General features: G+C 47.2%; 3 protein-coding genes across 3 annotated transcripts in view; 1 reads left to right on the plus strand and 2 right to left on the minus strand.

The window, feature by feature from the left end:
• Positions 1 to 376: 376 nt before the first annotated feature.
• Positions 377 to 5,882, minus strand: IZUMO2 (IZUMO family member 2). Its single transcript, XM_056864245.1, has 7 exons — positions 5,636 to 5,882; positions 4,022 to 4,096; positions 3,680 to 3,766; positions 3,380 to 3,400; positions 2,287 to 2,367; positions 588 to 711; positions 377 to 419 (listed from the first exon to the last, which is right to left on the minus strand). Exons 1-7 carry the CDS (start codon positions 5,880 to 5,882, stop codon positions 377 to 379), a joined length of 678 nt encoding a protein of 225 aa, XP_056720223.1.
• A 965-nt stretch (positions 5,883 to 6,847) lies between these two features.
• Positions 6,848 to 11,987, minus strand: MPV17L (MPV17 mitochondrial inner membrane protein like). Its single transcript, XM_056863881.1, has 4 exons — positions 11,666 to 11,987; positions 11,507 to 11,577; positions 9,412 to 9,441; positions 6,848 to 7,054 (listed from the first exon to the last, which is right to left on the minus strand). The coding sequence occupies exons 1-4, from the start codon at positions 11,985 to 11,987 to the stop codon at positions 6,848 to 6,850; spliced, it is 630 nt and encodes a 209-aa protein (XP_056719859.1).
• Positions 11,988 to 21,327: 9,340 nt separating this feature from the next.
• LOC130490192 (myosin-10-like) overlaps positions 21,328 to 24,521 on the plus strand; it is a 77,845-nt gene continuing 74,651 nt past the window's right edge. The window contains exon 1 of the mRNA XM_056864010.1: positions 21,328 to 21,388. The gene's annotated coding sequence lies outside the window, so the exon portion shown is untranslated. The remainder of the gene's footprint in view (positions 21,389 to 24,521) is intronic.

Below are 24,521 nucleotides of genomic sequence, written 5' to 3' on the forward strand. Positions count from 1 at the left end.
AAATTCCTTCCTGACCGCAAAGATCTGGTCTAGAATAAAGCTTATTTAAGACATATTCTCTGAGTGATGCGAAATGCAGTGTAGAATTTAAACTGACTACTAAAACATGGCTTCCCATTACAGCCAGATATTTCATATACACAGAAACAGAACAAACAACTGGGATCTACGTTTATTATGGGGTCTTTGGTGATGGGAAGGCAAATGAAGGGCAGACTGTATAGGTGTAGTAGAGACAATGTTTGGTTGTGGCAGAAAAAGCAGTTTGGGAAGTGGTTGTGGTACGGTTGTCCAAGTCCCACACTTCATCGCACGAGGCAAAAGAGAATCTTTTCTGTCAGATGTTCCATAGCCGTGAAAAGGGGAAAGCTCTTGGCTAAACATACAGATACAGCTGGTTTCTCCAGTACTTTATAATCCTGGGAAAAAGAAAGAGTTAGTGCCCCCCTAACCCCCCAACCCCTTTTACCAGGACCCAGTGAGCTGCGGGTTCCTGTTTAAGAGGAACAAGCTTGCAGCGCGAAGTTTCCCTTTCCAGGGAAGCCGCTGCAACTGACCCTGGGGTGGAGGTGGCCATTGATACTCACACTCCTATGATCACCACGAATAGCACTCCGCCCATGCACAGGACGATAGCGACTCCGTTTCGGGCAATGTTGGGATCCCACAGGACTGGTCCGTAGCGAAGAGACAGGCGGTCCTGGGAATCAACTGAGCGGACAGATCCCAGATTTTGTGTGTGAAGATTCTGTCGCAGATATCCCTGAACTAAGACCGGGACCTAACGGCCCGAGTTTCACGTTCTTCTCCCGCCCATCTCCCCTCCAGTGGCTCACAAACTTTTTGAAGTGGGGTTGACCTCTATATATACTCTACTTTTTGGGACCTACCTGCAAAATAATGCCTTTCTATTTTCACTGTGCTAAGTTTGACAATCTCACATCAGTTAACAATGAACACGTTTGTATTTTTTTTTCATTTCCAGCATCTCTAAATAGATTTTACTTATTGTTTATTTACATCATTTATAGACTGTTTTTCTCCACAATGGGGACCCAAAGCCGCTTGCATCATTCTCCTCTCCTCCATTTTATCCTCACAACAGCCCTGTAAGGTAGGTTAGGCGGAGTGTATGTGACAGGCCCAGCAAGCTTCCATGGCAGAGCAGGGATTACATAGACTCAGATTTCGAAGGGACCACTAGGGTCATCTAGTCCAACCCCCTGGGTCTCCCAGGTCCTAGTCTGATACTCTAACCACTGTGCCATATAACATTATCATGCATCTCTTGGCCATTTTGCACATTATGCAGTGGTGTATATCTGAGTAAGTGCTGCCCTCTGCTGGACATGGTAACACACGGGCATTCCATTATTTTATCCTGTTCAGAGCCGAATTGGTTGTATGAGCAGTGTTATTAAAGATTTCCTCCTAAATATGCACCCTGATCTGTTCTTCAATAAGAGTTGCCAGCTCCAGGCTGGGAAATTCCTGGAGATTTGGGGGCGGAGAGTGAATCCACTCTCCAAAGCTGCAATTTTCTCCAGGGAAACTGATCTACATCACCTGGAGATCAATTGTAATGCTGGGAAATCTCCAGGCCCCGCCTGGAGGTTGGCAACACTATTCACCATCCATTTCATCAGGATTTGAGCCCATGGTGGGCCCTGAACCTGGGATCTGTTGTGCTACCACTCAGCTCTGGCCAAATAAAGGAACTGCAGAGAAACCAATTATATTACCAATAGAGTTGCCAGGGGATTGAGGGGGGGGGGTATGGTTGCCAGCTCCAGATTGGGAAACTCCTGGCAATTTGGGGATGGGGTTAAGGAAGCAAAGGAACCTCCATGGGGTATAGGGTTGCCAGGTACCTTTTCACCACCGGTGGGAGATTTTTTTGGGGTGGAGCCTGAGGAGGGCAGGGTTTAGGGAGGGGAGGGACTTCGATGCCATAGAGTCCAATTGTTAAAGCAGCCATTTTCTCCAGGTGAACTGATCTCTATCAGCTGGAGATCAGTTGTAATAGCAGGAGATCTCCAGCTAGTGCCTGGAGGTTGGCAACCCTAATCACCAAGGATGTCTCTTAACAGCAACCGGACTCTGCAAGTCAGGTGATGCTCCCTGACCCCGAGGACAGGTCCCAAGTCAGCCATCTTGGTCAGTGCCTTGCCTTCATTTGCACTCCCCCTGAAGGAACCAGGTCTGACATGTCGCTTTCCAAACAAAAGCTGTTTCTCCGTCACACGTAACCCCCACCCCCATCTTAATACCCCCAGATCTACCTACCAAAGCACTGACGTTTCGTGTAGCAAACGGCGTTGATATCTTTACACCCTACGCAATCCAAAACGCTGTATCGGAGCCAGCCTGCAACAACGGAGGAGAGCGAGCATGAGGAATCCTCCTCCGCAGAGGGACACTCAGCCAGGCTAAGCGAGGATGGTTCTTCGGAGAAGGCCTCACCCATCCAAACCCAGTGTGCTGACCCAGAGATGTACACTGTTTCTGGGAAGTACACGGCTTCACAAATGAAACATCACATAGCAGATGTCGCCAGTCTCACTCCATAATTCTCACACCCCCTCCCTTTGGTCACCGTGCTTGTCAGCTGCCTTTTTCTTCCCATGGCTGAAGGAGAGGCCATGGCTCAGAGGTAGAGCATCTGCTTGGCATGCAGAAGGTCCCAGGTTCAATCCCCGGCATCTCCAGTTAAAGGGACTAGGCAAGTAGGTGATGTGAAAGACCGCTGCCTGAGACCCTGGAGAGCCATGAAGAGGGGCCATGGCTTAGTGGTAGAGCATCTACTTGGCATGCAGAAGGTCTCAGGTTCAATCCCCAGCATCTCCAGTTAAAGGGACCAGGCAAGTAGGTGATGGGAAAGACCCCTGCCTGAGACCCTGGAGAGCCACTGCCGATCAGAGTAGACAATACTGACATTGATGGACCAAGGGTCTGATTCAGTATAAGGCAGCTTCATGTGTTCATGAGCCAGACTAGAGGCAGTAATGGGGATTTTTGTATGGGCTGCTGCTGCAAACCCTGAGGATAGGCTTTTCCATTTGCTTCCGTTTTCTCCCCAGAATGGCTCCTGGGTGCCACTCTAGAGCCACCTGTGGATCCAACCCCCACCCCCAACTGTAGCCCTGTGTGACACAGAAGGTCACAGATTCAGTCCCCAGCTTCTCCAGTTAAAAGGAACTGGTAGTAGATGATGTGAAAGATCTCTCTCTCAGATCCTGGAGAGCTGCTGCCAGTCTGAGTAGACAAGCCTGAACTTGATGGGACTGAGGAGGGTCTGACTCAGAATAAGGCAGCGCCACGTGTTAATTGGTCAGGTCCCTCTCTTTCAATGCCCTGCAATACAACTCCATGAACTTACCACAGTTTTCCCTGTCGCAAGCTGTGAGGGGAAAAGAGAGTCCAAAAATTAGTGGAACTACACCCATTTTCATTTAACCACAGTCGTCCCCGCCCAACTTCCCTCTGCTTCTGTTCCTGGACAGGAATATTACAATTCATACAACCAGTGACAGAAAATGAGAAACAGCACCGCTACATGCTGCAGGTGGGTGGTCATATAGGACATATTTTCTCCAGGCAGCTAGCAACCACCAAGTGTGTTTAGAAAGTGGGTGGGGCCAGATGGGGCTCTTGCTCAGCTGGAGAAAAACTCCATTACCATTCTTCTGATGTTCTTTTAATGCCACCTTGAGCTTCATGGTTGCTTTCTTTCGGAATTCGACCAATTCATCTAGCAGAGCCTGATCTGGGGACAGAGAACAAGAGATGCTTGGGGACTAAGATTGCCAGGTCCCTCTTAGCCACCGGCGGGAGGTTGTTGGGGAGGAGCCTGAGGAGTGCGGGGTTTGGGGAGGGGAGGGACTTTAATGCCATAGAGTCCAATTGCCAAAGCAGCCATTTTCTCTAGGGGAACTGATTTCCATCAGCTGGAGATCAGTTGTAATAGTGGGAGATCTCCAGCCACCACCTGGAGGTTGGCAACCCTAGTTAGGACTCTCACCTTTAAGAGAGCTTTGAGCCAGGCTTTCTGTTTTGGATCTTACTTCTTGGACCAGGGCATCAACTGTACTCTTAACTAGGAGAAAGGAGAGAAAGATGGCAGCGGTCACCTGAATTTGCGGGATGCTGCAGTAATGGTAGCCAGATGGAACAGCCTGGGCAGAGCAACTGCGAGGGGATCTGACATCTGCTGAGAGTTTGAAAGGGGCAGAACGATCCTATGTGCCTTTCCGAATGACAGGAAAAACATATTGGGTTTGATTCAGTCAGGTTTCTTTTTCACTCAACGTCACCCAATTCCCCTCCTTACTACAGCCCTTGTCTTACACGGCCATTGTCCATGCCAATACCGTGGTTCCCTAGTGTAGGCTTTCCAGGGGGTCAAAGAGGATTGTCACCCATTTTTAACCAACAGAAAAGATGGTTGGGCCCAGCCTGTTATTTTAGTGCCGGGCTGAACTCTGATCCAGTGGTGTAAGCACAATATCAATATGACGTTCCTGTGCCAATAGACTGGATGGGAGGGCGGGGATACTCTCGCTTGCAGAGACAGAGGGGATTAACGCACGGGCTATTTGTCTTGCGATTGTTCTTCAAATGCAGCGAATATCCGTGGTCCATACTCATGACTGTCTCAGGTCTGCGTGTCCGACCTGCCTTTGGTGCGAATTTCACACGGGTTTTCCAATTCCAGTTTTATAGCAACATTTATTTTACTCTCGCAACATCTCTGGAAAAGGGCGCACCGGGCACGATCTTCGTTTCGTCAGGACACGTCCCTTTCCGGTCTTCCCCCTCCCTGCCCTGTTCCCTTCCAAACTCCCCCCCCCCTGCAAGTATTGGCCGCCTTTCCCGCCAGTTTCCTGCGCTTTCCCCCCCAGAAGGCTGTTTTTCCCTTATACAAACTGGCTGCCAAGAAGAACCCCCTAGCTCCCTGCGAAAAGGAGCACTCGAAGAACCGGCCCGCATTGGGAAGAGGGGGGAAATGGCTTGCTTGATGTGGTTCTCTTTCGAAGCAGAAGGTGTGCAATCCAGTGGTGGAGAGGAGGAGGAGGGATACGAGCTTCGTTGGAGACAGGTGGGTGAACAATTTCGAAAATAAACAGTGATGAACAAGGGAAGGTTCTTGAAATCAGGGCACAACGGGAGGGAGCCAGTAGTGCTGTTAGCACTATCTTGTTTTAGTTTGAAAAATGCATATCAACACCACTATACAGAACTAGGGAGGACGGAGCGTTTATCCTTTGCAGAAGGAAAAAAAGGGTTATATAATAATACTTTACATACTTTCATTCAATGGCACAGGCACATTGAGCGGGGGAAGGTTTCTGGTTTGTCAAAGTCAGGCGTATAACATATTTTAAATAACAGAGGTGTAGCTCATTACCAAGTGATGTCACTGGCATTAGCCAGTAATTGCCTGCAGCACTCACAAAACTATCCTTCCACACTACAACCCACAAACAAGAGATGCCCTAACTGGAGAAATGGAGTTTTCTTGGCAACGAAACCTATTAGTGGATAGGAAGATGCCCGGAGCACGGCTGTGCGTTTAGTGCCCGACTAAGTGACAGTGTGGAAAGGTCTCTGTTTGATTGGCAGAGCCAGGCTGTACCTGCAAAGCCAGCAAACTGGCTGGTAGCGTAATGTGAGAAAAAATCCCCCTCGAGACCCTTCAGCAGTGCCTCAGCCCGGGCCTTGAGGCGAGTGTCGTGGATCTGACGTTCAACCAGCCCAGTCCTGAGCTTAGCCACGTTCTCCTGGAACTTTTGGTCACACTGTAGGCAGCTCCGAAGGCCTGTGGGCAGCAGGGCCAAAAGCTGCAGGAGCCACAGCCGCAAAGGAGGGCCTGAGAGAAGCATGGCTGACCCTCAGCCAAGAAGCTGGCCTGCTTCAGGATTCTGCAGAGAGTAAGGTCACAATCGGAGTGGCTGTCTGTGGAATGTGGGTCAGAGTTAGGGTTGCCAACCTCCCGGTGGTGGCTGGAGATCTCCCGCTATGACAACTGATCTCCAGGTGACAGAGATCAGTTCCCCTGGAGAAAAGGGCCGCTTTGGCCATTGGACTCTATGGCATTGAAGTCCCTCCCCTCCCCAAACCCTGCCCTCCCCAGGCTCCGCCCCCAAAATCTCCACGTATTTCCCAACCCGGAGCTGGCAACTATCTAAAAATGTTCGTTAAGTGGTGTAGAGTGGTAAGCTGCAGTACTGCAGTCAAAAGCTCTGCTCACGACCTGAGTTCGATCCCAACGGAAGTCGGTTTCAGGTAGCCGGCTCAAGGTTGACTCAGCCTTCCATCCTTCCGAGGTGGGTAAAATGAGTACCCAGCTTGCTGGGGGTAAAGGGGAGATGACTGAGGAAAGCACTGGCAAACCACCCCGTAAACCAAGTCTGCCTAGGAAACGTCGGGATGTGACGTCACCCCATGGGTCAGGAATGACCCGGTGCTTGCACAGGGGACCTTTACCTTTTTAGTATGTTATGCTTCTTCTCTGCACTGTGTTTTGATTAAATAATAATATTTTTCTGAGAACCAATTCATGTGCCCAGAAAGGCCTTGTCTTTTCATGAAAAATTACACCTCTGAAGAAAACAGGCTGGAACCCTTTGATACAAACCAGCTTGCACTATTTTGGATTTTGTCCTTTGTTATTGTATTTGATCTATTCGATGCCACCCACCCGCAGGATGTCATGCCTGAAAAAATACCCAGATCGGGTAAGCATCTGAAGTCAGTCAGTGCCTGGCAACATTTGTAGAGACCAAGAACCAGAAACGAGGGAAAGTAGAATATAATCAATGATATATGGATTTATTGAATCCCCTCATTATCTCTCGGAGGGCAAGCTTACTCCCTTCTTGTTTGCTGTAGATGGAAAGAGGCCTGACAAGCCAGGCAGCGCCCGGAAGATTCGGGCGGTGGTATCCTGGGCGTCGTTTTGGTGCAGATAGCAGAGAAAAGCAGTCCACAGGAAAGAGCAGGCGCCCACGTAGGTGGTACGCAGCAGGGGTGGAACAAGAGTGAAATTCACTGCCTGGTTGAGGGAAAGAGACGGGGTGAGGGAGACAAAAACGAGCAGCGATTCTGAGATGGAGACGGTTTTCCTGTGTGGGGCTTCGTTTGCTCGGGCAAATGGTTGGTTTAGCTCTTTTATCCTGTAAGGGGCATTCACGTCAACAGGTCCAGGCCTGCATTTGAGTTGGGGATACTGCCAAACCCTGGAGTCCCAGGGCCCTGTTCGTCTCTTCTCTGCTGACCAAACCTGCTCTTTCTGAGCTACCATGCAGTGACAGGAGCAAGGAACCTCACCTCTCCTACCAGGCAGAGGTGCAGATTGGAGCCAGGCAGAGGAAACACGAGAGAGGGCAGCAGGGAGACGGAGGTGGGCCCACTCAGATAGAGGGTCCCACTAAAGTCACCTCCCTCAACCCCCTTGTGATGGACAGGGCTAAGTGCATCCCTTCTTTCCTTTATCTGCCAATCCCCCTTTTACCCTATTTGTATATTGGACAGGCCAGAGGCAGCCGATCACGACCCTCAGACACCTGAGAGGGGGGTTGGAGTGAGGAACTGGAGGAGTATAAAGGAAAAGGGGAGGGGCTGTGGCTCAGTGGTCGAGCCTCTGCTTGGCATGCAGAAGGTCCCAGGTTCAATCCCCGGCATCTCCAGTTCAAGGGACTAGGCAAGTAGGTGATGTGAAAGACCCCTGCCTGAGACCCTGGAGAGGGGCCATGGCTTTGTGGTAGAGCCTCTGCTTGGCAGGCAGAAGGTCCCAGGTTCAATCCCCGGCACCTCCAGGGACTAGGCAAGTGATGTGAAAGACCTCAGCCTGAGATCCTGGAGAGCCAGGAAGAGGGACCATGGCTTAGTGGTAGAGCCTCTGCCTGGCGTGTAGAAGGTCCCAGGTTCGATCCCCGGCATCTCCAGTTAAAGGGACAAGGCAAGTAGGTGATGGGAAAGACCTCCGCCTGAGACCCTGGAGAACTGCTGCCGATCTGAGTAGACAATGCTGACTTTGATGGACCAAGGGTCTGATTCAGGAGAAGGCAGCTTCATGTGTTCCATGTGTTCAAGTGTAACTGTTGCTTCTTCAGATAGGGTTATAAGCCCTACCAGCAGGTTAAGGATAGCTCTAACTCACTGTCTCTTCAGGCAGAAGCACACTGGTTTAGTGTGGTTGCTAGGAAGGGCTCACACTGGTGGTGAAGCTCTAAATTGGCCTTCCTAGGCAGACCGAGGTCTATGTGGTACCAGCTCCAATAAACTGTAAATAAGATTTGGAGGACCTGAAGGAAAATACACACTCGCACTCTCAAAACATTCAAAAGGGAAACTGTGTTTCTGAGCTGACTTCCACACAGTTACAAATTTATACTGTTAATTCTTGCACACCAAAACCATTCTCTTCCCTTCCAGGGAGGGAGGGAGGGAGGGAGGGAAGGAAGGAAGAAAGAAAGAAAGAAAGAAGGAAAGAAGGAAAGAAGGAAGGAAAGAAAGAAAGAAAGAAAGAAAGAAAGAAAGAAAGAAAGAAAGAAAGAAAGAAAGAAAGAAAGAAAGAAAGAAAGAAAGAAAAAGATGTGAGCACGCCTAGTATAATTTACCTCACAGGGGGCTGTGAATTTACCAAGTGCTTTCAGGCCCACACCAAATAATTCTCAGGCCACTCAGGCCAGCGTGGTGTAGTGGTTAAGAGCGGTGGAGTCTGACCTGGAGAACCGGGTTTGATCCCTCACTCCTCCACATGAGCGGTGGATGCTAATCTGGTGAACCGGGTTGGTTTCCCCACTCCTCCACATGAAGCCAGCTGGGTGACCTTGGGCTAGTCACACTCTCTCAGTCCCACCTACCTCACAGGGTGTCTGTTGTGGGGAGGGAGAGGGAAGGTGATTGTCAGCCGGTTTGAGTCTCCCTTAAGTGGTAGAGAAAGTCGGCATATAAAAACCAACTCTTCTTCTTCCTATCTGAATTTGTCTTGTGATGGGGTGTATGCGGCATGGGAGTTAGTCCTCAAATATCCACAGAAACAAACATGCTACCGTAAAGCAGGGTTTTTAACTTGGGTATATTGTGACCAAAGTAATACATTCCCTCACAGGTGCCTCACACACCTGCAAATAACCAAGCCATGCTACTGTCACACACACATACCCCTCCCCAAAAGCTCCTGAACTGACACAGCGCCTGTGTTTCTTCACAGCTGCGGGACAGGCAGAAACACATCAGGTGAAGCCTTCCCATCCCTTTACCTTCTTGCCAGGAAAAGCTTCTCCTGATGAATTGCTGTCCACCTTGCTGTTGTTTAAAGGCAAGGGAGCTCTGCCAGAAAAGGTTAGCAGCCCTGAGTTTCACATGTTGGGGTGAAGGAAAGGAAGGGGAAGCAATAGCACTCACCTGGAATAAAGTCCAGCAGACCAGACCAGCCTGAAAGAGAAAATATGGCAAGCTGAGAGTTAACGTTATGGTTCCAGTTATGAGAGCCAGCGTGGTGTGGTGGTTAAGAACGGTGGTTTGGAGCAGTGGACTCTCATCTGAAGAACCGGGTTCGATTCTCCACTCCTCCCCATGAGCGGCGGAGGCTAATCTGGTGAACAGGGTTGGTTTCCCCACTCCGACACATGAAGCCAGCTGGGTGACCTTGAGCAAGTCACACTCTCTCAGCCTCACCTACCTCACAAGGTGTCTGTTGTGGGGAGGGGGAAGGGAAGGTGATTATAAGCCGGTTTGAGTCTCCCTTAAGTGGCAAAGAAAGTCGGCATATAAAAACCAACTCTTCTTCTTCTTCCATGCTAAATCTTGGATTTACCTCTCAAGGTCTGGTATTATTTTATTTTATATTAAATATTTATTAGCCACCTTTTTTCCTTTGGAGTTTGGGGCAGCTCACAACAGAAGTTAGAAGTTTACTCTGAATACAAAGTGATAGGACTTGTCGATCAATAAAAGGTGCCCTAGTTTAACTAACCAGCAGATTTTTAAAAAAAAGTAAATGGTTTTTAGTACAAGTTCTGACAAAAACAGCAGGGGATTGCAGAAGAAGAGGCACTCCCCTTTCACTGTCAAACAGCAAGGAATGTCTTTTCTAAGGTGGTTCCTACTACAAAATCTAAAAGAAAAGTATGTTATTTTTCTTCAGTTGTATAGTTTTACTCATATGCAGTTTGCACATCTTAAACCAAATAAGTCATTGCTTAAAAATGTACACAATCAGCTACAGTTTTTTAAAATAGGACAAAGATGTTATATTATTATTATTATTACATTTTTATCTTGCCCTTTCCCCGCCAAAAAGTGGTTCAGGGCAGCTCACAACATACAAACCATATAATATAATAATCTAACAAAATATAATGCTATAAAATATAAAGTGTAGTGGGTGAAACACTGTGTCGTGAACTAGGGAGTTCCTGGATTAAGGCCCAAATAATATGACAGCAGAAGATTTGTGACTGGAAGCTACCTGTGGGGAGTATCCTATGGACATTTCATTGGTGTAAAGGGATCTTCCTCTTCCTCCCCCTTCTCTCAGAAACTTCCTGTGAATCCCAAAAGGCCTAGCAAGGTCTTGGAGGATCCTCACAGACAAAAAGCCAAGTGGGTCAGAGGGCCATCATGCAGACAGGAATTGGATGAGATTGCCCTTTGCCTACCTTCCAGCAGCAGAACATCCATAGGATAACCAAGTATGTTTTCCCTTATAGGGCAACTAGCAGTTTTGGTGGGCAATTTGCAGGGAGAAAAAAAATCACATTGGGAAAAGGCTAACACCTCTCCAGGCTCCCCTCCGCCCCGCTTGGTTCTAAATTAGAGCCCCCCTGCAGATGTTCTTTGTTTTAAAAAGCTTATGGGAGATCATAGATCCAATCATAGATCCCTCGCTGTCTCAGTTAATTGAGCCCTAAATCTCATCATCTCTGACATAACCTCAGGAGATTGCCTTACCTGAAACAGCTCTCTGTTCCCCACAAGGAGATAATACTGATATACCCAACAAGCTAAGGTTATTGGAAGGATTGCTGAAATAATGTGTATGGAAACACCTGGAACACTGTTAAGTGCTGATAAATGGTTCTGTTATGATCGTTATAGGAGCCCCGTGGCGCAGAGGGGTAAGCTGCAGTACTCAAAACCTGAGTTCGATCCCAACCGAAGTTGGTTTCAGGTAGCTGGCTCAAGGTTGACTCAGCCTTCCATCCTTCCGAGGTCAGTAAAATGAGGACCCAGCTTGCTGGAGGTAAAGGGAAGACGACTGGGGAAGGCAATGGCAAACCACCCCGTAAACAAAGTCTGCCTAGTAAATGTCTGGATGTGACGTCATCCCATGGGTCAGGAATGACCCGGTGCTTCGCACAGGGGACCTTTACCTTTTATGATAGTTAGTTTATTGTAATATCTGCTGAATGTATTTATACCCCACTACGTTGGTTCATAAAGCCACTTTCAACAGTAATTAAAATACACAACCACGGCCACACATTGCTGTAAATACCTTGTATGTTGGCCAAAACTTCTCCCGTAGATTCCCAAAAACGTCACTTTCACCATCCAAGAGAGACAGGCCTGGAATGGGCAGAAGATGCCATTTTTCCCCCAGATCACCATCGCTGAAGGGTTGCCCATCTACCCCAGCCCCCACACCATCTCTCACCAACATAAAATGCTCCAATGGTGATTGGCGCTGCTATGGCCTGGTCACAAGCAACTTTCACTATCACTCTGGCCACATTTGTTCCTGGGAAAAAGCGCTCCAGACTCTGGAACCAGATGTAATTGAAGTTGGCATGGAAGCTGAATCCTACCACCGCTACTTTTCCTGTCTGCTTCAGATCCAAATATTCTGGCTCAGAGAGAGCCTGACGCGGCCTGGTCAACACCTGCTGGGCCACATCTGCCGCTGAAAAGAGTGTCCCATAAGCGGCCACGCTTGCCACCCAGGGGTGGCGACGCACCATGCCCAGCAGGGGCCGCATAGGGAGCCGGTGTGGTGTAAGTCTTGTTCCTCGAATGGCCACTAGCTGGTCAGGCGCTCCACTCAGATGACTTGTCTGGCTGCCTTGTACTGTTAAGTGGCAAACACAAACACCAATCTATTACCCACAAGGTTGCAGTTGGTTGTGAGTTCAACTGGATGAAAAGCTGGCCTTGTGATAGTCCCTTGCATGGGGTGTGCACATTTTCTGCTTCTGTTCCCTGCAATGACTTCTGTGTGCTAATACTCAATGGAGGTAGTACACTAGGGCTGCCAACCTCCAGGTAGTAGCTGGAGAGCTCCTGGTATTACAACTGATCTCCAGCCAATAGAGATCAGTTCACCTGGAGAAAATGGCAGCTTTGGCAATTGGACTCTATGGCATTGAAGTCTCTCCCCTCCTCAAACCCTGCCCTCCACAGGCTCTGCCCCAAAAATCTCCTGCTGGTGATGAAGAGGGACCTGGCAACCCTGTAGTGCACAAAGACCCTCCTTCCCTTGTTTGGACAGTTGTGTTCTGCACAGTTGGAACAGGGAATTGTCTAAGAACAGTTTGATACAATCCCACCCATTAATCTCACACATCAATGCCCTCTATGCACACGTAAAACTTTACCAATTGGCGGTGGCGGTTTTCTCCTGGTGAACTGATCTCTACGGGCTGGAGATCAGTTGTAATAGCAGGAGGTCTCCAGCTAGTACCTGGAGGTTGGCAACCCTAAAGGGAGGTGGCAATACCCGTTTCAGAAACCCACCGCTCTATCTGTGTCGCAAAAACTCCATCCATGCAAAAACTTCTCTCCCTTTCTCGCAGGCCCACCCCCAATCCCACCCAGGACTTCCCCCAGCCCTTACCCCCAACCTCACGTCCTTGCTATCCCCCCTCCTGGGCTAGCAGCAACAACGAGGTGGGCCGATTCAGCATGCAGCCTGTCTATTCCGCGGGGCTATAAATAGCCACAAATATGGGAATGGTTCATAGAAGGAGGATGCCTGCAGGGGAAACCCCACTGGTCGCTGATGCCCGCCCTTTCCCTAGACTGGCCCCCCTCCCCCAGCTTGCAAGCAACTGCAGCGGGGGGGGGGGGGTCAGAGGTAGGTGGGGAGGGGCAAAAAATGGGCAGCCCATGCCAACCAATAAGGGACCACGTTCTACCCTCCAGCCACATAGACATGTGTCGGGGAATAAAGGCCATTTACGCATGGGAGGTTTTGCCTTGGATTTGCTTCTTTCTAGATGCACATTTTCCCCATCTGAATTCTCAAAACTCTGCATGGGGGTTTATTTTTGAGTTTTGAGAATTTGGATGGGGAAATGTGCATCTACAGAGCAGCAAATCCAACCACTTATGCAGGGGAGGTTTTGCCTTAGATTTGCCGCTTTCTAGACGCACATTTTCCCTATCCAAACTCAACAATAAGCACCCATGCAGAGTTTTGAGAATTCGGATGGTGGAAATGTGCATCTAGAGAGGAGCAAATCCAAGGCAAAACCTCCCAGGCATAAATGGCTCGTAAATCACGAGCGCGACCTGGGAAAATGCTAACGCAGAGAGCTGCAGGCTGCGCAATGCACCACGCACCAGCTCCGCCGCCTCATCTGTGCAGGACAACATTGGTCTCCTCGGCCACCGTTCACCTCCAAAAAGCTACAGTATCTTCTTCGTTTCGGCTCATGGAATGGGAATGTTGTTGCATGGTCTATAAAATAATGCATGGTGTGATCTCTCGTAATGCTAGAACTGCTGAAGCTGGAGAGGGTGAGAGATTCAGAACAGATGAAAGCGTGGTTAAATTGTGGAACTCCCTGCCCCAGGATGTGGTGATGGCTGCCGACTTGGAAGGCTTGAAGAGGGCAGTGGACATGTTCATGGAGGAGAGGGGTATCCATGGCTACTAGTCAAAATGGATACTAGTCATGATGCATGCCTATTCTCTCAGGTATCAGAGAAGCAGGCCTGTTATATGAGGTGCTGTGGAACACAGGCAGGACAATGCTGCTGCAGTCGTCTTGTTTGTGGGCTTCCAATAATAACAATAATTTTTATTTGCGGCTGGTATGCCAGATAAAACAGGTAAAACAGAAACTGACCATACAGAGTAGATGTTTACAACCAAGGCCAAGTGGGCTTCCTAGAGGCCGATATTTAGCCACTGTGTGCGCAGACTGCTGGACTTGATGAGCCTTGGTCTGACCCAGCAGGGCCTTTCTTACGTTCTTATGAGCTTTAAATTTCCCGATTGCTGATATCCGTACGTAGCAACGTAGCTCTTTTTATTATTTCTTATTAATATATTTTAGTTAGTTGGAATAGCGGTTGCTAAACGTTTTTTCTTTCATTTTGTTATTGCTGCAACTTTCGACAAGGGTCGTAAATACGGGACTCGCAATGAGACGAGCGCACGCGGTCTTAGCCCCGCATCCCATTTCGGTGCCTTCCCTTACGGTTAAGCACAGTACAGAGCTGGGGGTCGGGAATGTGACTGGGACAGCAGAGGGCGCTGTTTTACCATCCTTTTCGGGAATCCTTATTAGGCAGGATGGTGGGAGGAGAAGGATTCTCCTGCAAGAAACCCCATGCAAATGAATGAAAAGGAGTCATGCAAACTCCCGTTCTCTACCCGGCAGGGGCTGTGACTCAGTGGTAGAGCGTCTGTTTGGCATGCAGAAGGTCCCAGGTTCAATCCCCGGCATCTCCAGTTAAAGGGAGCCGCTGCTGGGTCTGAGTAGACATTACTGACTTTGATGGACCAAGAGTCTGATTCAGTAGAAGGCAGCTTCATGTGTTCACGTGTTCATTTGGGGAGGGGCTGTGTCTCAGTGGTAGAGCGTCTGCTTGGCATGCAGAAGGTCCCAGGTTCAGTCCCCGGCATCTCCAGTTAAAGCAGTGGTTCCCAACCTTTTTTTGACCAGGGACCACTAGGACTTTTTTGTTCGGTGCAGGGACCCCAAGGTTCAAAATAAAAATTCCGAGAATTTGAAAATAAACTTTAATCATAACTGTTAGTTAAACATTAAACTTAGAATAATATTTGAATATATTTTTTTATAATAGAGAACTTTTAATTGAAAATATTAATTTATTATGGGTTTATAACTTTGTTTCGCGGACCTTAAGTTAGTTCTCGCGGACCCCTGGGGGTCCGTGGACCCCCGGTTGGGAACCAGTGAGTTAAAGGGACTACCGGTAGGCAAGTAGGTGATGCAAAAGACCTCCGCCTGAGACCCTGGAGAGCCGCTGCCGGGTCTGAGTAGACATTACTGACTTTGATGGACCTAGGGTCTGATTCAGTATAAGGCAGCTTCATGTGTTGAATTGAAGGCACCGTGTGCACAGACTGCTGGACTTGATGGGCCTTGGTCTGATCCAGCATGGCTTTTCTTATGTTCTTATGTGGTTTATATTGTGGCCAGTGCAGATGAAGGAAGTATTGGAGAGTATTGGCTCAGTGTTTAGAACGCCTGCTTTGCATCAGAAAGTCCCAGGTTCAATTCCTGGCATCTCAAGTTTAAAATGATTAGGTGGTATGAAAGGCTTCCGCTTGAAACCTTGGAGAGGTGCTGCCACTCTAAGTAGGCAGTGCTGACCTTAATAGACCAAGGGTCTGACTCAGTATTAGGCAGCATCATCAGACCAAGAGGGCTTTGGCCTGTAAAAGCTTGTGCTACAAGACACTGTTGTTTTGGCTGCAACACACTAAACAGTGCTACTACTCTGGAATTTGTCTGAGCTCGGCATGTATAAATATAGTTGTGCGCTTTGGGCATCGTCGTTCTGGTGAGGGAATTGTAACAGGCCGGTTTGATGAGTCACCGCTACCTCTAAAAGTGGCTCCACAAACCTTTTCCTTAGGCCTTGCTCCAATGAATCTCGTTTACTCTTGTGACACTTTCCGGCTCCACATTTAGTCTGTGACGTTTTCCTGGGTCCTCTTGTGCACTTTCTGCTGTGTCATTTGGCAAATAAAATGGACCCAATAGTCATTTGGGAATGGAGCTTAGATACCTGTCCACCACAAGAGGGAAGTGTCGCTTTTAGAAAGCAAAGGCAAAGACAGTCATCTCAGGATTTATGGGCTTCAAAATCATCATGCCAAAATTGCGTGTGTGTGTTTGTGTGTGTATGTGTTTGTGAAGGTAGGTTCATGCCACCCTTTTGACACATCATATCCTTGTAGAATTTCCAGCTCCGAGATATTGGGAAATACCTGGAGATTTTTGGGGTGGAGCCTGAGGAGGGCGGGGGTTTGGGGAGGGGAGGGACTTCAATGCCATAGAGTCCAATTGCCAAAGCGGCCGTTTTTCTCCAGAGGAACTGATCTCTGTCAGCTGGAGATCAGTTGTAAATGCAGGAGATCTCCAGCTAGTACCTGAAGGTTGAAAATATCTATGCTGGAAATTGTAGAAACTATAATAGATGGCAGCACGTGGCTTCAAAGGTAATATAATGTGAAATATACCAAAATAATTCTATTTTGGAAAATAATATAGAATTATTATATTATATAATATTGTTTTCTTTTTCCAGTTGGTATATTTCACATTATATTACCTTTGAAGCCACGTGCTGCCATTTATTATAGTTTATAGTACCTGAAGGTTGGCAACCCTACTCCGGTTCCTGTCCACCTGTCAGTGTTGCATGTGGTTGTGTGGACAGGTTTACAAGGGCAGCAGCAAGCAACACTGCTGGGAGATACTTTTTTTAAATGCTAGGAATTGCGCAGAAACTCAGCAAACTAGTTGTACATTCGTCTTGTCCTGTCCCTCAAAGCAATTACTTTTGTTCAACTTCCTTAAAAGCATCTGCGGTATACCACCAGTGTAGTGTAGTGGTTAGAGCAGTGGTTCCCAAAGTAGGCAGTACTACCCCCTGGGGGACGGTGGGATTACTTAGGGGGGCACTAAGAGGCAAGGGGGCAGCACTGGGGGGGGCGCTAGAGGTGGGCCCCTTCAACTGTGTTGTTCACTAATTTACAATAGATCAAGCTGTGGCACCATGCTGGCAAATCTGGTGGAAATTATCAGAATGTTCCCCCAGACTTTGAAGAGCTGGTACCACTGGATCATGCTAATAAGTTTTGTTGAATAAATTTCAACTAAAAAAGTTTTAATCTGGTTTTGAATAGATGTGCAATGAATTGTTACTGTTTTGAAAATTTATTGTTATTATCTTCTTTAGTGAGTCATGCAAACCCCTATTTTGAATAATGCTTTTTATAGCATAGGTTTTTAAAAAATGGTAACTGACAGATCGCTACCGTGCAAAAAGATTCTGACAATCTATTATCATGATCTGCTAGTTCCTAGCTTTCATTTTAATGAAACAAACCCTGTTTGTTGCAGAGATATAAGGGGAAAGGTGTGTGTTTTTCCTCATAACCTCCACAACTAAAAGGCCTAGAGACTTACTTTTGTTTAGAAATGAAAGCTGGGAACGAATAGATGAAAGCAATAGGTAATTGTAATGGTATAACACTATAGGAATCTAGCAATTCCCCCCTTTTTTAAAAAGCTGTTAATTAGAGGGGGGCATGGTGGCTGTATAGGAGCCCTGTGGTGCGGAGTGGTAAGCTGCAGTACTGCAGTCCCAAGCTCTGCTCATGACCTGAGTTCAATCCCGACGGATGTCGGTTTCAGGTAGCTGGCTCAAGGTCGACTCAGCCTTCCATCCTTCTGAGGTCGGCAAAATGAGTACCCAGCTTGCTGGGGGTAAAGGGAGATGACTGGGGAAGGCACTGGCAAGCCACCCCGTAAACCATGTCTGCCTAGGAAACGTTGGGATGTGACGTCACTCCATGGGTCGGGAATGACCTGGTGCTTGCACAGGGGACCTTTACCTTTTTATGGTGGCTGCAGGGGACTGAAGCGAGGAAAGTGCAGGGGAAACTGTTGTGTGGACGCTCCATTGCAACTTCGAATGCTTCTGCATTCTCAGCAGGAGCAAGCAATGAGAGAATTATCTTTGTGTGGAAGCAACCTGTCTATGCTTGCAATTTCTGTTCTGGTTTTCATTTCTCAGTCGCAAAGCAATGTACAAAATAAATATGTTAAAATGCCCATGCTAAAATAACCAAGAGCAGCAACACAGCAGAAAAAATACCAATACTAAGAATTCCAAAAGAGAGGTAAATATGTTAGTGGGAGGGGCTGTGGCTCAGTGGTAGAGCATCTGCTTGGCATGCAGAAGGTCCCAGGTTCATTACCCAGCACCTCCAGTTAAAGCACTGGTTCCCAACCGGGGGTCCGCAGACCCCAAGGGGTCCGCAGGAACTAAATTAAGGTCCATGAAACAAAGTTATAAACCCATAATAAATTAATATTTTCAATTAAAAGTTCTCTATTATAAAAATATATTCAAATATTATTCTAAGTTTAATGTTTAACTAACAGTTATGATTAAAGTTTATTTTCAAATTCTCTGAATTTTTATTTTGAACCTTGGGGTCCTTGCACCGAACAAAAAAGTCCTAGTGGTCCCTGGTCAAAAAAAGGTTGGGTGTATTAAAAAAAGAAAAAGAAATGAAATGTATTGAATATGTTATGTGAATACCCTTTTATACTTTTATATATATATATATTCTTTTTTTTCTTTTCTTTTTTTTTGTATTGTAAAAATTCAATAAAAAATTATTTTAAAAAAAAGGTTGGGAACCACTGAGTTAAAGGGACTAGGCAAGTAGGTGATGTGAAAGTCTTCTATCTGAGACCCTGGAGAGCCATGCCGGTCTGAGTAGACAATACTGACTTTGATGGACCAAGGGTCTGATTCAGTATAAGGCAGCTTCATGTGTTCATGTGTGGTGTGTTGCAGGTAAGCTACGCTTGAAAGACTGCCAAATTCAATTGTGCTCAAAGATTTAATGAGTTAGATTCCACTTCGTCAGATCCTCTGGCTCTCAAAAGCTTATGCCAAATATATACATATATACACACACCCACATACATTCATTAATCTGTAAAATATTATGAATTCTCAAAAGCCAAGCAGGACAAGGTTTTCTTCTTGAGAGAGAGGGAGCTAACCAAACTGCAGGCAGGCCAAAGGGCATTCCGAAGCTCTGGGGTGACCCCCGGGAAGGTCCTGCTCCTTATGGAAGCCACTCGGGCCGACCACAAATGTCTGGTCTGAAGCACTCCCTGAGAAGCTCAGCGAGAGCTTTGTAGGTCAGTCAAACATGCATCATACACATAATTTCATTCCGTTTAATATGAGGCAAGTGGGTGGCTTGCGCCAGTCACAAAAGTAGCAAAACCGGGCCACCCACAATCAAGGTAGAAGTTTCTATATACTCAGGGGACTCCATTTTGCTAAGCAGAAAAAGATGACTTTGTAAAGTAACCAAGAGGAAAAGAAAGGGGGGAACAGCCTGATGAGGACTGAGCTTCCTCATTGCCCTCTGGGAGCCATGAAATGTAGAGGGCACATGCATATGATGAGTTGAAGAGGGAGGGGAAGAACAATGTGACAGGCTGCAGAAGCCCCTAAAAGTTTACAGTATCCTGCAGATTTGGGTAAGAGAAATTTCCCAGTTGGTTATTCCTACTACCCCCACAATTCGTTGCAGGGCAGCTCAATAACTTGTAAAGATGTTTAAAGACAACAAGAAGTTCCAACAACTTTATGGCATCCTTGCCCCTGTTCAGAAATTCCTCCACGTATCTCTTGTCTAGATCTGCTACTGTCTGTCGGGATACAGACTTGAAAAATAGGATTTGCATTTAGTATCCTGTGGGAAGAGAAGCTGCTGCGGTTTCCATACCACAAGGCTTGCTCTCTTCCTGAATTAAAATTGGAAGCAGAATTTCAGTCTTGCATCCCAAAAGATTAACTTTCAGAGTATGAAAGAATAAAAAGTTTCTGACCTCAGAGGAGCACACTTAGTGTGTTTCTGCACAAGTTGTGTCTGCCTCATGACTGAAAAGAGGCAAGCCAAGAATCATGCAGAGATTCAGCAGGCAGCCTCCTCTCATGGCAGGTAACGTTCCCCCCACCTTTCCAGCAGAAGTGACTTAATGATCCAAATCACATCTGATGAGAGAACAAGTGAATGCTGTAGCATCCTTGCATTAGTAGTGAATAATCCATTCACATGTTAGGAAGCAGAATTATTATTATTTTTATTATGCCAGATTCAATGGGCAACCGCTTCCAACACTGGGCAATTCTGAAATGCCTCTGTCTATTTGAGCACACAATTCAGAGATGAGACAGGATTGCTCACCCACCTCCTGCAGAAGTGGATTGAAAGGAGGCCATGCCAGAGAAGTGACTCATACAGAGATGCAGTAGGCAGCCTCCTCCACATATGGCTTCAGTGTTGTTGTTTTTTAAATATATCTTTTGAAGCACAAAGTTTTGGAGTTACTGATCTAGCGGGTTACTCGTAGAACTTTCTTGATTTATGCCACCACGGCTGCTCGATTGATATATGCAGCTAAATGGAAGACAATTGAGATACCAGATAAGAAAGACTGGATAAAAAAGATGCTGGAATTAACTGAGATGGCAAAACTTACAGCTTTGATAAATCAGAATGATAATGAACAATTTTGGGGGGAATGGGAGGCTTGGAGAATGTATTGTGAAAATTACTTTTTAACAGGACCATTTAAAGATACTCATTGATCTAATCCCTTATTCATATTTCGTGTTAACTTTTATATTAGGTATTGATTTCATAATGTTGATATGATAAGAATAGACAAATTAAAATAATATTGGGATTAGTCCTGTTAGCAAAAGATTATACAATTTAATTTTAGATGGAAGAGGGGGAAGTCATTTGATTGTTAAGTTAGAATAACATTTGTTTTTTTCCCCTTTATTATCATTACTGTATTGTTTTTTATGGGTATATTAAATGAAGAAAAATAAAAAAAAATTATTAAAAAAAAAGAAGAGGGGGAGGAGGGGGCTGAGTTATGTAGAAGGGGGTCCCTTGGCTGGAATGGGAGAGAATACAGAAGGGGGGGGTAGTCTCTGACATAATTCCAATCCCCCTCCCAGCAGACAATAGACCTCATTCATTCATCCTTTCTCTCCCTCCCAAACCCTGTTCACACACACACAAAGAAATCCATTCAACCTCCCAAAGGCCCGCCCACCCTGCTCCCTCTGTTTGGCGGGCTGGCCTGTCAGTCATTCCATCCCCCGCCCCGTAAGGGGTGTGCGCGCGGCTGCCTTTTCCAGCCTGTCTTTTTATCTTGCAGTCCGATTTCTCCCCCGCCCCCCGCTCCACCGCCACGCCTCCTCCGCGGTGATTGGTTGGGGTGGGCGTGGCCACGAGACCCGGACTCCTCCCCTGAGCCCGTCGCCGCTCAGTCGCTGTCGGGCCTCGGAGGTGTCAGCATCTCTCTCTGCCAGGAGTGGGGAGGGGAAAGCGCTTGTGTCGGCTAAGGTACTGTATGCCTCCCGCAGGGCCTGCTTCTCCTGCGTCCCGCCGTGGCCTCGGGTTCGGTGCCTCCCTGGTGCAACGGGTGCCGGCAAGGGTCTCCGGCAGGCCGGGAGAGGGGGAGGGGTGACCAGCGTGCCTGTGATGTCCAGGCGTTTGCATTAATAGCGCATGCTGCGGGTGAAATGCACAGAGATGTGACACTGGGCGGTCAACCGGGGTGTCCCTTTTTTTTTTTTTTTTGCTTGGGATCTGGGAACTGCAGGGAAAGTGGCAATTTGGCTTTGCATCCGAGGGGAGGGAGGCGTTGCCTGGAATGTCATATGTTCATCCTCCTGTTAAAACAATTGATGCCGCTTGACATTTTTCAGTCCACATTCCCCCCCTGCCCCTCCACCTCATTTGCCTCTTTGGGGCTCAGCCTCTGTTTGCTTCCTGATTCACCAGGAATTCATGCACCTGCCCTCCTGGCCTTTTACTTAATGGTGTCCAGGTATGGGAGTCTGTTTTTTTCAGCCCTCAGTCCATACCCTTTGTTCTCTTAGCTCTGTATCTGCCCTAACCCCCTTATATCCATCATACGGAGCGCCTCTGTCTGTTCCTTCATCCGTCTGCCTGCTAGTGCCTTGTCAGAGGGCATCAGCCATTGAAATTGCTGTAAGGTTGCTTCCTATATTTTCCCTCCCCCTCTGTTCCCACCTTTGGCCTCATCCTGGGCTTTGCTCAGGTATGGAGTCCTTTTTCCTCCTCCAAGCCTTTCATCCGGTAGCTAGGAAGGGATGGAAGGAATTGTTTCTGCCAATGGGAAATGCCTTCAGTACCGCAAAGGCCTCTGATTTTACATTGCTGAGGGGTCACTGCATCCAACGTGAGACTGGATTACAGGGAAGGAGAATGCAAAGGGGGAACGGATGGTTTGAGAAGCCAGGGTCTGCCTTAGCCAGCAGTGGTTCTTGTCTCCTCTGTACAGTTGGGGTTTACCGGCAACAGTAGGCCCAGCAGTGTAGCCAGAATGACTAGTTAATGCAGGTTTCTTGCTGCAAGGGGTTTGTGCCGCTCTCTTTTTCCCCACAAAATGCGAATCCTTAAGAATAATGTGATTGATTGTACTATTAATATGTTTGCTGCAGCCAGACATGTAGCAGGGAGGTGCCCCGTGGGTTGTAAAGATTGAAAATGTCACTGAATGAATTGCAAATGTGATTGGGCACAAGCGCCCGTTGCCCTTTGAGACAAAAAAAAAAAGTCCAGGAATTTCGTTTTATGCCCCAAAATAACATCAAGCATGTCAGGAATGCCAGCTTTGTGTTTTCGTGATGAAAAAAAGAGGTATTTGAAGCTTCTCTCTCTTTGTGACTAACTTCTAATTTGAGGCAGCTGAAAGAACCATCTGAATTTAATCGGTTCAATTAAGGAGTTTTATCTAGCAAGTCCCCCAAAGTGCACAGATATGATCTGCAAATCCAGAGAATTCTTAGCATTTGCTGTGTCAACAGAACAGTGAATTCCAGAGGGGATCACTATATTAGTCTGTTGTGGCAAAAACTGCAAAGAGTCTTGGCAAACCTTAAAGACCGAACAATTTTATTGCGGCACAAGCTTTTATTTTGTCCATGTTTTCCCCAGATGTGTGAACAATAGAATAGTGGAACAATTTTGCTTCTTTTTATATCAAAGGGGAAAGAGATTGGAACAACGTCTACAGAGTTAAATTTGACAGGTGATTTCTAGATTGTGATTCACACCCCCCCCCCACAACCCCTCACACACACAGATAAAAAATTTAAGTGGGAAACTGTAAGTTAACCAATGAATTGTTGGGACATTCTTCAGTGAGGTGATTTAGTACAGAAGTAATACTCTTTGGTCTAAAACCACATTCCCTCTCTCTCTCTGCGATATTCAACTAATGTGGCATGCGTTATTCAAAAGGCATCCGCTGGCCGTTAGCTGCGAAGTAGCTCTTTGTATCTGAAGAGACTGTCTGTCTGATTTCATAATCCTGGATGGGTTCATATTTTGGTGAAGCAGATTGACGAAAATATAGCTTTAGTCAGGGGCGGTGGGGTTTGTTCCTCAATCACGTGCCTGTGAACCGCTGAAGGAAGTTGTGGCTGACTTATCAGAAAAGAAAGAGTACTTTTTGGGAGACATAGTTCACTGATATTGAAGTCTTCATTGATGGGCCAAACTTGAGCATTTTACTTCTCAACGTAGAAAAGCTGGCTAGCAACGGCATATTAAACCCCGTACAACAAATGCTGGTCTTTGTGATTTTAATAAAAATAGATTTCATACATGGCTTCTGGTTGAGTTAGAACAAGAACTGAGAGAAGCTGGTTAATTCCCTTTGCCTCTTTGAGTTTCCCCTAGGACCTCTCTGCTGGACTTCAGCACCAGTTATTTTGCAGGCAACTGATATTTATAGCAGTGATGGGCACGGATAGGCCGTGGAAAACCGTCTGTTCCCTGCCCCCCACCTTCCAACCCTTTCTGCATCATCCTAAACTTGGAACAGTGATCTTGGCAGAAGAAGGTCTGGATACGTTAAGAGTCATATGAACCGGCCGGCACAACAATTAGCAGGCGTGCTGTGTGCTCTGGAGGAAGGGGCGGAGGCCATGTAGGGCAGACGCGGGAGTGCGTATTCGCAAACACAAACTTGACGCACACGCCAGCGACACACATCCAAGCCAGGTTTGTTTGTCAGACCGGTGACTGTGATAAGTTATGAAGATAGCAGTAGTTGGGCCGGAGGACCCAAGAGAAATGGCTCCCTGTCACTTGGCTATAACCCACACAGATCCCCAACCCATCTCCAGAGAACCCAGGAGTCCTGCCTCCTTGCTCTGACACCTCTGGGGCAGTTTCCTTGCTGGCAGCTATCTTCCTCTCCGTGCTTCTGTCCTTATCCCACTCTCAGGACTCCTGACACCCCCCCCCCGCCGCCGTCCGCTAAATTCTACCCACCTCTCGAAGCTGAGCAGGCTGGCTCACAAATTCCTGTTGACTCTTAGATACCCGAACGCCGGCTGTCTCTAAATTCTGGCTCATTGATAGGCGGATGAAGAATTGAGGAAGACGAGGTAATGAACTAGGGGAAGGGTTGCTGAGACACACTCCTGGGAAAGGGTCCAGA

Source organism: Euleptes europaea, chromosome 18, assembly GCF_029931775.1.
Source record: "Euleptes europaea isolate rEulEur1 chromosome 18, rEulEur1.hap1, whole genome shotgun sequence".
In the NCBI taxonomy this organism is placed as follows: domain Eukaryota; kingdom Metazoa; phylum Chordata; class Lepidosauria; order Squamata; family Sphaerodactylidae; genus Euleptes; species Euleptes europaea.